Here is a 14,480-nt window from a genome sequence, read left to right as displayed (position 1 = left end):
TTGGTGAGATACCAACAGCCTACTTTATCTGCTCCCTTGTTGAAGAGAGGTAAAGTGTCTGGGAAGGATCAGAATCAAGGTCATATAAGAAAAGGACAACAATAACTAGGATGGTTTGCACCGGACAGTTAAGAGCTATTGGGCCTTTGTGTATGAGGATCTCCAGTGTGAAGAGTGTGAACTAATTCCCTCCACGTAGAGCAGAAGAATCAACGCGGGCTGACGTCAAAACACAAGGATTTCAATAGACATCAGACATACTGGCAGGGGGATTCTTAGACACTGTATAAAACTGTGATATCAAGAGAGAAGTTGTGAAATCTCCTCCTTTGTCAATCTGTGAGAACAAAGTAGACACCAATCTATCTGGTACATTTTGGAAGAATCCTTTCCTACAGACAGATGATCTGGGATTTCATTCTGGGATTATATGACTGTTCCCCTCTACTCTCTCAGATCTATGATCATATTAATTTTTTTTCACTGTTTACGTATCCTACTTTACTTATTCCTTCCCTAATATTGATTCTTCCATTTAAACTCTAAATCTATGCTCTTAGCTACTTTGTCATACAGCCACTCAGAGAGTTAGAGAAGGACTAGGACAAGGGCTAGCCTCCTGCTTGAGCCAGGGCTCAAAGAAGACCACTGGTCATGGGGTCTCTGCCTGCAGGCCTGCCTCATGGTGAAAAGCCCACACAAATCCATCTTGTGCCAAACTTCTTTCTTGAAAAAAGTGACTAAGTGTGGTTCAGGCGTAGTTAATAAAATTGCAGCTGAGACGAGACTGAGTCATCTGTCATACCAGGGTCTCTTACTAATCAGTTGTGAGAAACATTTCAGAATCAGAGAGCAACAGCAAAGAAATATGAGATACTCAGACTTCTTGAGGCAATTAGAGACTAAAGAGCAGAAAGCAAATCAGTCTTCCTGCCTTGACAGTCTTAAAATACACACTGAGAGTAGACTTTGGAGCTACACTATTTGCGACAGATGTTGACCATAACACATTTTCTAAGAGGAAGTAAAAATTACTCACTTCGGGACATGCATTCCACCCTCGCATCAGCAGAGATGATATGGGCTTGGGAATGGAATAGCCGATGGGAGGTCTGATATGGTGGTAAGCCATGTCTGCTGCGGCAGCCGCTGCAAACCAAATGGTCACGTCAGTCTTGAAAATCACATATTTATTTCAAGAAACATATGAACAGACAACAAAAAAATCATTAAAAAATCAATCTGTGCAACATCAGCAGAGATTCAAAGAGGCCTCTATGCTGTTTTTTTTTTTTATATGCTTAAGCAAAATAGTGGATAATATGCTACCATAAGTTTATCTTTATAATTGTTCGTTTCTTTGGTTGTTCATTCAACAAATGGTGAGCAGAGGGGATTTATATAGGAACAAAGGAACAGACAAATAGCAAGCAGCACAGGGTATGTACATGGTGCTTTAGGAAGTAAAGACTGAAAGGAAGATTGGACCAGCCTATACAATGCATAAATCCCAGGCTAAAGAGCTTATACTACACATAGCAAGACAAGGTGCCCCAGAACTTTGTACGCCTGAGAGCACCTGTATCACTTGGGCAAAATAGATTATTTTTTAAGTTTAACTCTGGTTACTGGTTACAAGATTGTTGGGATTTTAATTTTTAATATTTATAAAGTAGTTACTGTTTGCTAAACTCTTGTTAGATACTCCAAATCCATCATTTTAGCTAATAGCGCTCATTGATTAAACTCTCTAGTGTTGCCTACCTGCTTGGATGTCTGAATGTTGCTCATCTCAAACTCCATATCACTGTGTTGTGATTCTCAGGACTTCTTTGTGGATTCCTGATTATTTTTCTGTTCTGCAACCAGTGATTTCTGTACTCCCTGGGAAACCAAGCTTATAGCTACTTTTATTGAACACATTTTGTATCAAGTATCATGGTAGATACATACATAAGTTCTTTCGATCCTTTTAAACCATGCGTGCAAGGTAAGTGCTATTGTTATGTGTGTGTTGTGTGTGTGTGTGGTGTATGTAAGCAGTTTTTAATTTATAAAAATTTTAATATAACCAGTAGTTGGCACAACTTTTTTTCAGATTTCATGCTCTCTTCAGCCATTTCACATTGAAAGTACTTTGTAAACAACACATGAAGCTCTTTTATTCCTCTGAAATATTGCTCTGCACACGTGGGATGCTAAAGTTCCAGGATACTGCTGCCTGTGTTCTCGATTGTGATGTCACAATCAACTGTCTATATCTTAATGACTTTTGAGATGTGACCCACAACTACTATCTCTCTTCCACCAAAGTTTACTCCAGCTAAATTCTGTTTATAGATCTGCATCCAGCAGATGTAGTGAAATTATATGCAATGCAACTTAACATATTGCTTTATGGATCATTCAGAATTACTATATAATTTTGCCAAATGTAAAATTAATACTTGTTTTACATAGAAATTTAGAAAATTAAGAGAATTAGAATAAAATCCTATTATTCAGAGGAAGCAATTGTTAAAATATTTTGAGCATTTCTTATATATTCTTCATATCATTGAGCTCATGTCCAATATACAATTATGTAATACTTTTCCCCCTAAATTAAATATAAGCATTTTCTCATGTTTTTAAAATTCTATGTTAACATATTTTTAATGACTCTGCATTTAGTGTGATTTACTTATTTCTCAATTTCAGGTTGTTCAAATTTGGGTGTAAACACTTCAAAGAATATGTTTTTTAATATGACTTTCCCAATTTCACAGATCATTTATGGTATTTTGAGGAGTGAGTTAATATGTCAAAGGGCACAACCACTTTAAAGACTTTTGATACATACTGATGAACACTTTTCCTAAACAGTTGTAATAATTTATACTCTCAATAACAAGTGTATGGGAGGGTTGTCATTATACCTGAATCAGAATTAGGTTTTCTCATTTTATGAAAGATTTTGCTAATATGAGAGGTAAATATATCAGCTCATTTGTTGCTGTTTACATTTTGTTCTTTGATAAGTAGTGAGGCTTAATATTTCCCCAGATATTTATTAGTTATTTGTATTTAAAATATTAAGTTCATGCCCTTTGCCCACCTGGAATTTCAATATTTCCTTGCAACAGTGATCTAATTGTACAATGGTTCCAGGCTGAGGGCAGAATCAGGAATTTCATTCCTGCTTTTGTCTTCAATGCCCTTTGTAACATATTTGCATTATCACATTTTCCAACCATTTCTGGCCACTATCAAGTACAGTTGCTGACACTAAGAAAACAAAGAAACAAAAGACTGCTCAAAACATATTTAGCAAACTTAACAGGACTCACAAAATATGATTTTTGTGTCACAAAAAACTAGGCTTTTTAGGTTCCTTCCAGTAGTTACTCTTGACTATTTTTAATTCTTTTTGGAATGAGGTACATAAATAAGCAAACAAATAAACTGATGCTTACTGATCATTGATCTTCTAACTCTACTTTTTCACCTTATGATCAGTTGGATATTGTTGAGCTGGTACAGCTATAAGCACATAAACCGGTGTAGTGAACACACTTAAACTAATTATACATATCCTAATAGGCATTTTGCAGGTGCCAAACGTCTCCTCTGAAACTCTTAGACTGTGATATCAAGTATATGAAGTTATTTGTTTGCTTCTTGGCACTGTGTCTGAAAAATCAGTTTAAGACGAACGATATTTAATTCTTCATTATTCAAAGTAGATTCTGCAAGGTCTCGGCATCTCCTTCTCCCTTTTGCTTTACGCACTCTTGGCAGTGATACTACTCATTAGCACCTCTGCCAGAAAGTGGGCAATACAACGTGAAGGGTCATGGAATTGAAATTTGTCAACTTTGAGATTGCTTTGTCAGTCTTGCCTAAGTGGCCATGCTACACTAGCAGCTGGGAACTTTTCTGGTATTCCAGATTCAGGAAAGAGACTGTCACCCATTAATCAAATTTTTACCTTGATTGCTACATAAAATATGTGAAATGATTTATGTAAACGTTGGTTTCCACTTTCACGACTGAAACTTTGCTATTAAGAGAAAATAAGGATACATTTGAAAATATCAATAACTTAATATTGAGTGCCTATTATTTCTTCAGTACTACCCTAAGATAGTTATCAATAGTTTGGCAAATTTATAATCTAGATTCTAGAGTAGGACTGTCTAACAGAACTTTCTGCAATGATGAAAGTGTCCTTCTCTCTTGTTCAATATTGTCGCATATGGCTATTAAGCACTTAAAATGTGGCTAGTGTGATTGAGAAACTGAATTTTTAATCTTACTTAATTTCTATTAATATAAATTTAAATTTAAATAATCATGTGTGTCTAGTGGCTTCCATATTGGACAGCACAATTCTAGAGCATAGCTCCCATTATCCTGAATGAGACAAATTAAACACAAACTTGTGAGTCAACCTCAAGGGTCTGCATAACCATGGTGTTGATTTGTGGATTCAAGTTCTTTGTTATCAAGAAAAGAAATGAAAAGAGATTGTGAGTGTTGTCTCTCAAAAGAGGCCAGTAACAGAACAAGCATTCAATACAACATGTGTTAACCTTCATTCATTTATTCAAAATATATTGAACATTCTATGTGAGTGATAATAGGCAGAAAAAATGAAGTTATGCTTTTCCAAAGAAATTGGTAAATGGATGAATAATAATAAAGAAATGAATTACTGTATATGTCACTGATTTAATGGTTCAGTCATAAGTTGTGAAATATGATTCTTTTTCCCCTGTAATTCATTTTTCCCTACACTCTTTCTCTGCATTACATCTACTGTCATTTCGGTCTTAGCTTAGATGAATTCTCTCTGGATGCCCTTCCTATGGACTCCCATAGCACTCTGTACTACAATAGTATGTATTATATTAAACTTAATTGCCTATTTACTTGCTTGTCTCTGCAAATAGATCACAAGCTCCTTGAGGTCAGGGACTGTGTCTTTTCAGCATTGTGTCTCCTGTGCTTAGCACAATGACTGGCAATTTGTAGGCATTCAATAGATATGCAATGAATGAATCAATAAATGAGATAGTTCAAAATACGATTTCATTGGAAATAATATAGATCATGGTATACAGGACACAGTACACATTTATCATACAAATGAATGAAGATGATGGATTAATGCCAATTAATATATTGCCCATTATTATGATTTTAGGACAGAACATAATGCATAGCTAGCAAGAAACACTGTAGAATGAATATAATGTTTAGTTTAATGTGAAATTAAAACATGCTTAGATAAATTATTGAGATCTGGTGGCATATTTAGTCCATAATATTATCTTTTGTTCAAAACACTTTGGGAGGGGGCTTCAATAAACTGAAGCAGTATAAATATTAAGAAATGCCCTTAACTAGCATATCTGGAGGCCTAATTTTCAGTCTGTCTTTGCTTTTAACTCTCTGGGAGATCCTAATAAAGCCAATTTGCCTCTGTGAGTATTAATTTCTCTAAATGTAAGATGAAGCAGTGAGGGTACACTGTAATGGTGACAAATGTGGGCTCTGGGGACAAGAAGCCATGAATTTAAGTCTTGACTACACCTCTTACCAGCATATGATGTTGAGCATACATCTTATCCTAATAGAACCTGATCCACGGCTTATCGGTAGAATTAAAAGAGAGTCTTCATAGAGCATCTGTTGCATTGTTGGCTCTCAACAAGTGTTAGCTGTTATGGTTGCTTTAATTATTATCTACAGATCTAAGGCTCTTACTGATTCCTTTTAGTCTGAACTATCTAGAGAACTAGATATCAAAAATATTACTGCATATTTTCTAATCTGTTTAGATGAGAAATCTTAGTTCTTTTTGAGGTTTCTTTGAGTATGAATACCAAGTGAAACACTGCATTGAGTTAATGCAAATCACAAGGCTAAAACCCACCTCATGTGTCATCAGTCCCAGTTTATAACGCAACATGGCCATTCTGGAGAGGAGGACTATGCAGCTCTCCATGATGAACTTAACTAGCTTTATGTTGCTTATGGATAAATTGGTACTAGATTCTGAATTCCTAAAGTAACTTACCGCTTCCTCTCTTAGGTTTTATAAAAGTAAAAAAGAGAGCAATGAAGTACAATATTTTGTTTGTAAGTTTTGACTAAGATAAAATTGCCAGAATTATTTTTCTAGTTTGTGTGTATGTGTGTTCTAAAAAATACAATTGATTCTACTTCATAGTTTTTAATGGGCAGGGCTGTGGTGAGACAAAGCAAATGCATTCTACCATCCCAGCAAGAGCTAAGACACATTCTTTGTTAAACTGACACTTTTCAATGATGTATCACCAGAGCATACAGCATCTGAGAGAGACCATGAGATTGCAATCTTGAGATTGTACTAAGAATGGCTTAATTTTTTAAACCACATCCCATTCTCATTACAGACTGTCAGAAGAATAGATTAATTTGCACCATTGTCTGTTCTCATTGCAATCTTTGTCAGTGTAATGAAGTATTGGCATGTTAATATCAGCTATTTTCATAGAAATATCACCATCCGTTGGACCGATTTGATCTTTCCGGTGATCTGTGTAGTGACTGGCTGGCATTACTCTTCTCAGTGATAAACTGATAAAGATGTTAGCATAGCAAACAGGATTTCAGAACTTCAGTTCACTCCTATTTTCCTATCACCTGTCAAAACACGGTCCACATCATCAATGTGCTTATGCCCTTTGAGGGTATTATATTTAAGATGCTTTAGGATCCTAATCATATATGAGCAGAACATAATCATCTAATATTAAGCAGGTGTAGCAAATGCAAATGGCTATAAATATATGAGACCTGTGACATAACTAGGTCTCTAAATTACATTAATTCATATTTTTTAAAACCACATGTGACACACAAAAAGTCTGCAAGCCATATTTGGCTACTGGACTGCAGTTTGCAACTCTGAGGTAAAGCCTCAATATGAAGTTTCACCAGAATCTGGCTAGACTCAATCGGCAGATGTTCTTAATTTGCTGCCATGTCCCAGACTTAGAGTCTGGCATTAAGGAAACCCAGGACACCGAGTTGAGTCTCCTTGTGAACCAGATGGCACCACACATGAAAACAAAAGGAAAATAATAGGCTCTCTTCTTTGGCTCCAAACTATAATCTGAAAGTGATCCACACAATTGGGTACCTGGTAATAAGGGAATGGGATTGGATAAAATATAGACTGATGGATTAATTCATCCCAGATTTCTTCTTTAGTTTTTCATGATGTACCAAAGGAGACAGGCCCAGGAGAGAAAGAAAATATGGGAAGCAGGTGTTGGTTTCTCTTTTTAAAATGTATCCAGGACAGGTCTTGTTTGCCAGGTCATACCAACCCCTTTTTCATCTTGCCTGGTTCTTCTCTCTCTGCTTGACTTCGTAGCTTGGCTCCTTCTCCTCCTCTCCTCCTGTATCCATCATCCTCCTGCTGGCTAAGCCAGAAGCCTGGAAGTCATCCTGGACTCCTCCCTCTCCCTCGTGCTTCCACCTCAATATGTCCGCAAGTCCTGTTAAAATCTCTCAAAACCAGCCTCTCCTTTCTCTTCACTTCCTCAGTTAAGATTTTATACATTCTCTTCTAGATTACCTGATTTCCTTGCCTCTGTTTCAAACTTCTCCAATCCAGCCTTTGCTTTGTAGCAAGAGGGAGCGTTCTAAGATAATAGAGTTGTACTATTGCCCTGCTTAAAATTCTGCAGTGACTTCCATTGTTGACACAGAAGGCCCTTCATCATGTAGCTCTAGCTTTACATTTACAGCATGTACCTTGCTTCTGATTCCCTTGTATTCTCTGATTCATCCCTACTGAAAGATTTGCGAATCTCTCATGCCTCTGCACCTTGTTCAGGCTGCTTTCTGCCAGGACACCTTCACCCTCTCCCCACTATTTACCAGTTAAATAGTACTCATCTTTTAAAGATGCAGTTCAGGTATCATCTGCTCTAAGAATCCTTCCCTGATTTCCTTTCCCACCACCAGTCTGGGCAGGAGAGCCCTCGAAGGAGCAGCTGTTGCGCTCCGTGTTTCCCTCTAGCTGGGATTTACTCCGCTGACTGTACTTTTCTCATGCCGTCTCTGCACTACAAGAGAATGCCCTTTTCCTCTTTGTTTTCCTCTTACTCTCGCACAGTTCCTGGCCAGAACTGTGGATGGCTTAATATAATAGTAATAGCTAATATTTATTGAGTGCTTACTGTTGCCAGACATCATTCCAAACCTTTGAGGCAGGTCCTACTAGTATCCCTGTTTAAAAAATAAAGACACTGAGGTACTGAAGTATAGCTTGGTTAAGCAGTTTGAGTAAGCTTGCAAGACTCATGCTCTTACACTTATGCCAAGTCTCTTTAGCCTGAAAAATATTTTCTTAAAAATTGAGTTAATTGCCAACATTTTAAAATCTTTCGATTTCTGAACAAACACACAGAAATTAGTTGACATGGCAACAGTGAGCAGGAATCCTATACTTCCTTCATGGCACTGTTTGGCTGGAGCTGGGTAGCCGCTGTCCCCTTGAGTCAGAGCATGTGATTTCCTGTTCATCACATTATCCTGCATCAAGTATTTTCTTGCTTCCCCTGATCCTGTAGGCATTTGATCTTGTGACCCTTGGGATGGTGAATGTAATGGCTTTTTCAGTTTTTTCGAAACCTGAGATTATCAGGTTAATTTGAACATATACTATGTAAAAGAGACCCTAACTTCAAGTTCTTCTGAAGGCATACTCATCACTTGCATAGAAGTCAATGCTAATATTTGCATTCTATTTATATATTTCACCCAGGAGATAGGATTCTGTTAAATCCAGGAGGATAAGCCACGTGTAATGTTGTTACTCCCATAATTGATAATCCTGGCCCACACTGTAGTCATGGATTTGTTGCTCATTGTAAATGGCTAATATGTAGCTTATATTGAATCTGATCCTTCACATAATTTATTGCTGAACATTTGCTAGACTGCCTAACCACTGTGATGATATTAACAGCCTCAGTTCTTGATGCATGGTAACTGTCCAACTTTAAAAAATTCAGTGTCTATCATGAACAAACTCTTTTGCCACTAAAGTATTATAAATTCCAATATCTGAGATATTGGATTCAAGTTATTCTTAGGCAAGATATTTAACTGTTTTATTATATAATAGTCTCCCTCCAAAAAGAGTAAATATTCCTGAGGGCTCATGAGAGAGGGAATCTTTATCTTTTCAAACTATTCATTTTATAATTAGCAAAGGGTAACAAAGTAGAGAAAATTGCAAGGACACTGCACTTAACTGAATATTGAAGAATTAAGGAAGATATTTTTGGAAGAAGTAATATTTAAGCTAAGGCCTAAAAGTAAAGTGGAGTTAGTATGATGAAAAGTGGGGAGGAGAGTGTCTGACAAACAGCTAACGTGTGCAAAGACACGGAAGTGAGAGGAAATGTGTCCTGTTGGGGAAATGAAATAGTTCCCTGTGGCTGAACATAGAGGACAGGCTGCAAGTGGCAGGCAGTAGACCTGGGGAGGAAAGACGAAGCATAACTATGGGGGCTTTGTAGATTGTTTTATGAATTTTTTTTAATCTTAAGAACAAAGGAAACACATTGAAGACTTTAAGTAAGGGGAGCCAGATAATCAAATTTGAGTGTTTAGAAAGCTAAATGTAGTTATAGTATGGAAATTGGTGAAAAAAAGATGGTGAGCAAAACTAGAGACAAGGATACCATTTAAGATACTGTGCAGGAGTCTACTTGTGAAATAAGGAAGTAGCAGTGGAGAGCAAGAGAAGTGGATAGATTTGAAAGATATTTAGAAAGTGGGATTGAAAGTAAGAAAACAAGTGAACAAAAAAGGAAGGAAGGAAGGAAGGGAAGAAAGACAAAAAGGAGGAAAGAAGAAAGAAAAGAAGGAAAGAGAAAAATTAATGGTGACTTTGAAGTTTTTACATGGGCTCCCTGGAGAATGAGAACTCCACTCAAGCACAGAATGATAGGAAGCCTCGACCTTGTATTACAGTTTGCCCTTATCTTTCATCTTACAGTTGCAGAGAGATTTCAATTTACAAAGTTCACAAAATCATCTCATTTGATCCTCACAGTAATCTCTGTGGAGTCATCATTAATTGCACTTACCAAAGAAACTGAGCTTGTGAAAGAGCCCAGAGGCCAGAGGAAATGCAACACATTCAAGGAAGCAAGGAAAGGTTTGGAGTGGCTGGAGCATACAAAGTGAAATGGTATGAGCAAGGTCAGAAATACTGAATCATGTAGAGTGTTGCAGGACATATTAAGAATTTTGAGATTTAATCCTAAGAACATGGAAAGCCATAGATGATTTTAAGCAATGGTCACATAATCAGGTTTATGTTTTTAAAATATCATTTTAGTGGATGTGTAGAGATTGGAGAGGAAGAGAAGAATAAAGGGAGAATGATCAAAGAGCTATTGCAGTAGTTAAAGTGATAAAGATGGCAGTTTGAACTAGAGTGGTGGTGGATAAAACTTTAGATGTAGATACGGGTATATACCTCACCAATTCTATTCAGTATTGTACTAGAAGTCCTTGCCTGTGTGAGAAAGCAAGAAAAAGATTTAAAATACACACATATTTGAAAGAAAGAAATAAAATTTTCTTTATTTATACATGACATAATCATCTATGTGCAAAATCCCAAAGAATGTACAAGAAAGCTACTTGAACTGATAAGTTAATTTAGCAAATTTGTAGGGTACTAGGTTGTTATTTAAAAATTAATCGTGTCTCTATACTAGCAAAACACATTATACATTGAAATTTAAAAAAACATTTAAAATAGCATGAAGAAACACAAAATTCATAGAAATAATTTAAAAAAATATATGTGTAAGGTTTCTATGATGAAAACTACAAACACGCTGATGACAGAAATCAGACCTAAATGAAGGGAGAGACATACTATGTTTATCAGTTGGAAGATTCAATATGCATAAGTTGTAAATTCTTCCCAAATTGCTCTACAAATTCACTGCACTTCAATCAAAATTCCAACAGGCTTTTTTTTTTTTTTGTAGAAATAGATAAGCCGGTTCTAAAATTTATACGGAAAAGCAAAAACCCTATAAGAGCAAAAGCAATTTTAACAAAGAAGAGCAAAGTTGGAGGATTCATAGTAAATGATTTTGAGATTCACTATAACTTATCAATATATTGTAGTATTAGTATAGGGGTAGACTTATATCAATGGAACAGAATAAAGTCCACACATATGTGGTCAATTAATTTTTGACAATAGCACCAAAATAACTTAATGGATAAAGGAAAATTTTTTAAACAAATCATGCTGAAAAATTGGGATCCATATTAAAAAACAAACAAATAAATTAACAAAAGGATAACAAACTCAACTTTTACCTTGTACTGTTAAAAAAAAACTCTAATAGATCTTATAAATATAAAATCTAAACCTACAAGATTCCTGTGAGAAAACACAGGAGAAAAACTTTGTGATCTTGTGTGTGGCAAGAATAATTTAGACAGGATGCACAAAATATTTAAAAGTTTGATAAGGTAAACTTCATTGAAATTAAAAACTTTTGCTCTTTGAAAGACATTGGTAAGAATATGAAAAGGCAAATCACAGACTAGAGAAAAATACTTGCAAAACATATAGCAGATGAAAGATTTTACCTAGAATCTAAGAACTCATTAGTATATAAGATAATTTGAACAAATACTTCACCAAAGAAAGAGATATGAGCAGCAGATAAACACACAGAAAGATTATCAACATTATTAGTTATTAGAGAAGTATAAAATAATACCACAATTATTTACCATTATATACCTACTCAAATGGTTAATATTTTGTTTTAAATAGACAATAAAAAAGTGCTGGCAAGGATGTGGATCAACTGAAATCCTTATACACTGCTGGTAGGAAGTCATAGTGGTACAAATGTCTTGGAAAAAATCTTACCATAAGATCTAGTAATTACCTCCTATGTATTTATCCAAGAATAATGAAAACATCCACACAAAAACCTGAATGGTTTTGGCAATTATATTCATAATTGCCCCAAAGTGAGAATAACTCAAATGATCATCAACTTGTGAGTGGATGAATAAATTGAGGTACATCAACACAATGGAATATTACACAGGAATGAAAAAGAATAAATTATCAATAAATGTACTAACATGACTCCATTTATATGACGTTCTGGAAAAGGCAAACCTGTAGGGACATAAATCAGATCAGTGGTTGCTAGGGGCTGGAGGTGGGAAAAGTGAATTGATTCCAAAGATGCATGGGGGAGCTTTTTGGAGTGATGGAAATGTTCTATATTATGATTGTAGCTGTGATTATACAACTGTATATATTTGTTAAAACTCATTGAAATGTTAGTCTAAAATGGTAAATTTTGCTACATAAGTGATACTACAACTTATACTATATAAGTTAAACCTGATTTTTGAAAATGACAATTGCAATAGTTTAAATGGTGAAAATGGTGGTTTGAGCTAGGATGGTGGTAGATGACAGTAAGTAGTAGATAAATCCACAATGTCCTTAGGATGTAAAATCCACAGGAAGAGGTGAATGGATTGACACAGGAGGTGAGAGGAAGGGAGACATATCTCTTTCTTGTGAAAATACTACGATGTGTCTAGAATTACAGTGGATTTTTAACATATACTCATAAAGTCTTATCAGAAAGCAAATTCTAAGAGGTAGAGAGATAGCAGCAGATCAGAGCAAGACATTACAAATAGCAATTTTGGTCCAGTTCAAAATAGAGTCTTCTCATCCACCCTATAATAAGGGCCAGATCTCATCATTTAAAACCATGAAAGCATATAGAGAAAGGTTAGGATGATTAAATAAAGAGGATATAATTTGTGAAAAGTACTTTGTTAGACACTATGCAGAGTGTAATTAAAGACCATATGGTTATTAGGGGGAAAATGCCTTGAAAAGACAATATGAGTTATGGCTTTTGCTCTGCACATGAGTACTAATAAATATTGTGATCCTGGTTAAGACTTTGAACTTGTGAGCATCCACATTTGTAAGATGTCTTTCCTTAACATCACTTTTGACTTGATCCATCTGATATATTGTGATAGGGTGGCCACTTAAGAAGCTTACAATATAATTCATTTAAAATTTATTTACGATTTAATTTGAAAACAACTTTTCAAGCATGGTAAGTTCTGGGGATGCAAAGTCAAGGAGTTTTTAGACTCACAGTGGATACAAGTAAGTAAACAGTGTGACAGTGCTGTTGTATCTACAAGAGCAACCCAAATAAAATGGAGAGAGAGATGCAAATAAAATTTACCTCAAATATTTGTACATTTTTTCCTGTGATTAGATTCCCTACCTCTACCTTCTACATGTACACAGAGTATAATGTATATTATCAACAACAAAATTATAGGCTCACTCACAAAGTCCCATTTTTAGAATGCATCTATATATGTAATAGAAAATTAGAAAAACCAATTCTCTTTTGTATAATGTGAGACAAGCAGAAAGCAGTCCTGATAGGTTATTTTTATGTGTTGCTACTTTCAGCTCACTCTTATATGCACATCAGAAAGGCACTTCTAAATCTCATCTCAAAAAGTAAATATTGCATTGTTCACGTTATTTGTACCCACATTCCACATGGCCATTATCATTTGCTTGTTTTATTAACAACAGATACATCAAAGCCCTAAACTTTAATAATAAAATATACCTACATTTCTGTGTGCCTGGGTCTAAAACCACATAGTTATAGGCCATTAAATTTTCTGGATTGGGCCACACCTTTAAACAATCTGAGACCGTTTCCTTACCTCTCACCTTGCCAATCCACCAAGAATAGTCATTTTGGGGAAAAAAATGTTTCTTGAATTTGTGAAAATGCACAGAACTCTGGAAATCAGAGAAACTTTTTTTTTTTTTTTTTGGCCACACCCCGTGTCTTGCGGGATCTTAGTTCCCCGACTAGGGATTGAACCCACACCCTTGGCAGTGAAAGCACAAACCGCTAACCACTGGACCGCCAGGGAATTCCCTCAGAGAAACTTTAACTGAGGCATGGCTTACCTGGCTTGAGATGAGCGAATGGAATTTCGCCGGTGAGAAGTTCCCACAGACACAGAGCATAGCTGAAGACGTCAGCTTTGATGGTGTAGCGTGTACACTGTGTAAACACCTCAGGAGCCATCCAGCGGAGGTTCTGTGGGTCAAGAAACATCCACAAGTCATTTACCAAGTGCTTAGTTCTTCTACTGTAGAACAGTGTTCTTCTTAGTGAGGATTTGTTAAGTGTTCTCTCTAAGTTCTCAAAAATATAAACTTAAAATAACATCGATACTGCCCTCAGTGTGTGCAATAAACTGGCTCGTTCATACAAAAAACAGTGTGTTTACTGCTGCTGTTTAGTTTTTTAAAGGACATTTTCTTTTATCATTGGAAGATCATGAAATCCATAATTCTTCCC

The 14,480-nt window shown here is 35.8% G+C and overlaps 1 protein-coding gene across 1 annotated transcript in view; it reads right to left on the bottom strand.

Annotated features, from left to right (window-relative positions):
• The window catches only part of TNNI3K (TNNI3 interacting kinase), a 299,704-nt gene that overhangs the window by 87,444 nt on the left and 197,780 nt on the right, over window positions 1–14,480 (bottom strand). Inside the window, exons 20-21 of the mRNA XM_068540108.1 lie at window positions 14,084–14,216; window positions 1,040–1,149 (exon numbers count right to left, since the gene is read on the bottom strand). Of these exons, the coding sequence (XP_068396209.1) occupies window positions 1,040–1,149; window positions 14,084–14,216 (243 nt within the window). The remainder of the gene's footprint in view (window positions 1–1,039; window positions 1,150–14,083; window positions 14,217–14,480) is intronic.

This window comes from Eschrichtius robustus, chromosome 3 (assembly GCF_028021215.1).
Source record: "Eschrichtius robustus isolate mEscRob2 chromosome 3, mEscRob2.pri, whole genome shotgun sequence".
Classification (NCBI taxonomy): Eukaryota; Metazoa; Chordata; class Mammalia; order Artiodactyla; family Eschrichtiidae; genus Eschrichtius; species Eschrichtius robustus.
This window is presented reverse-complemented; position numbering and strand designations above follow the sequence as displayed.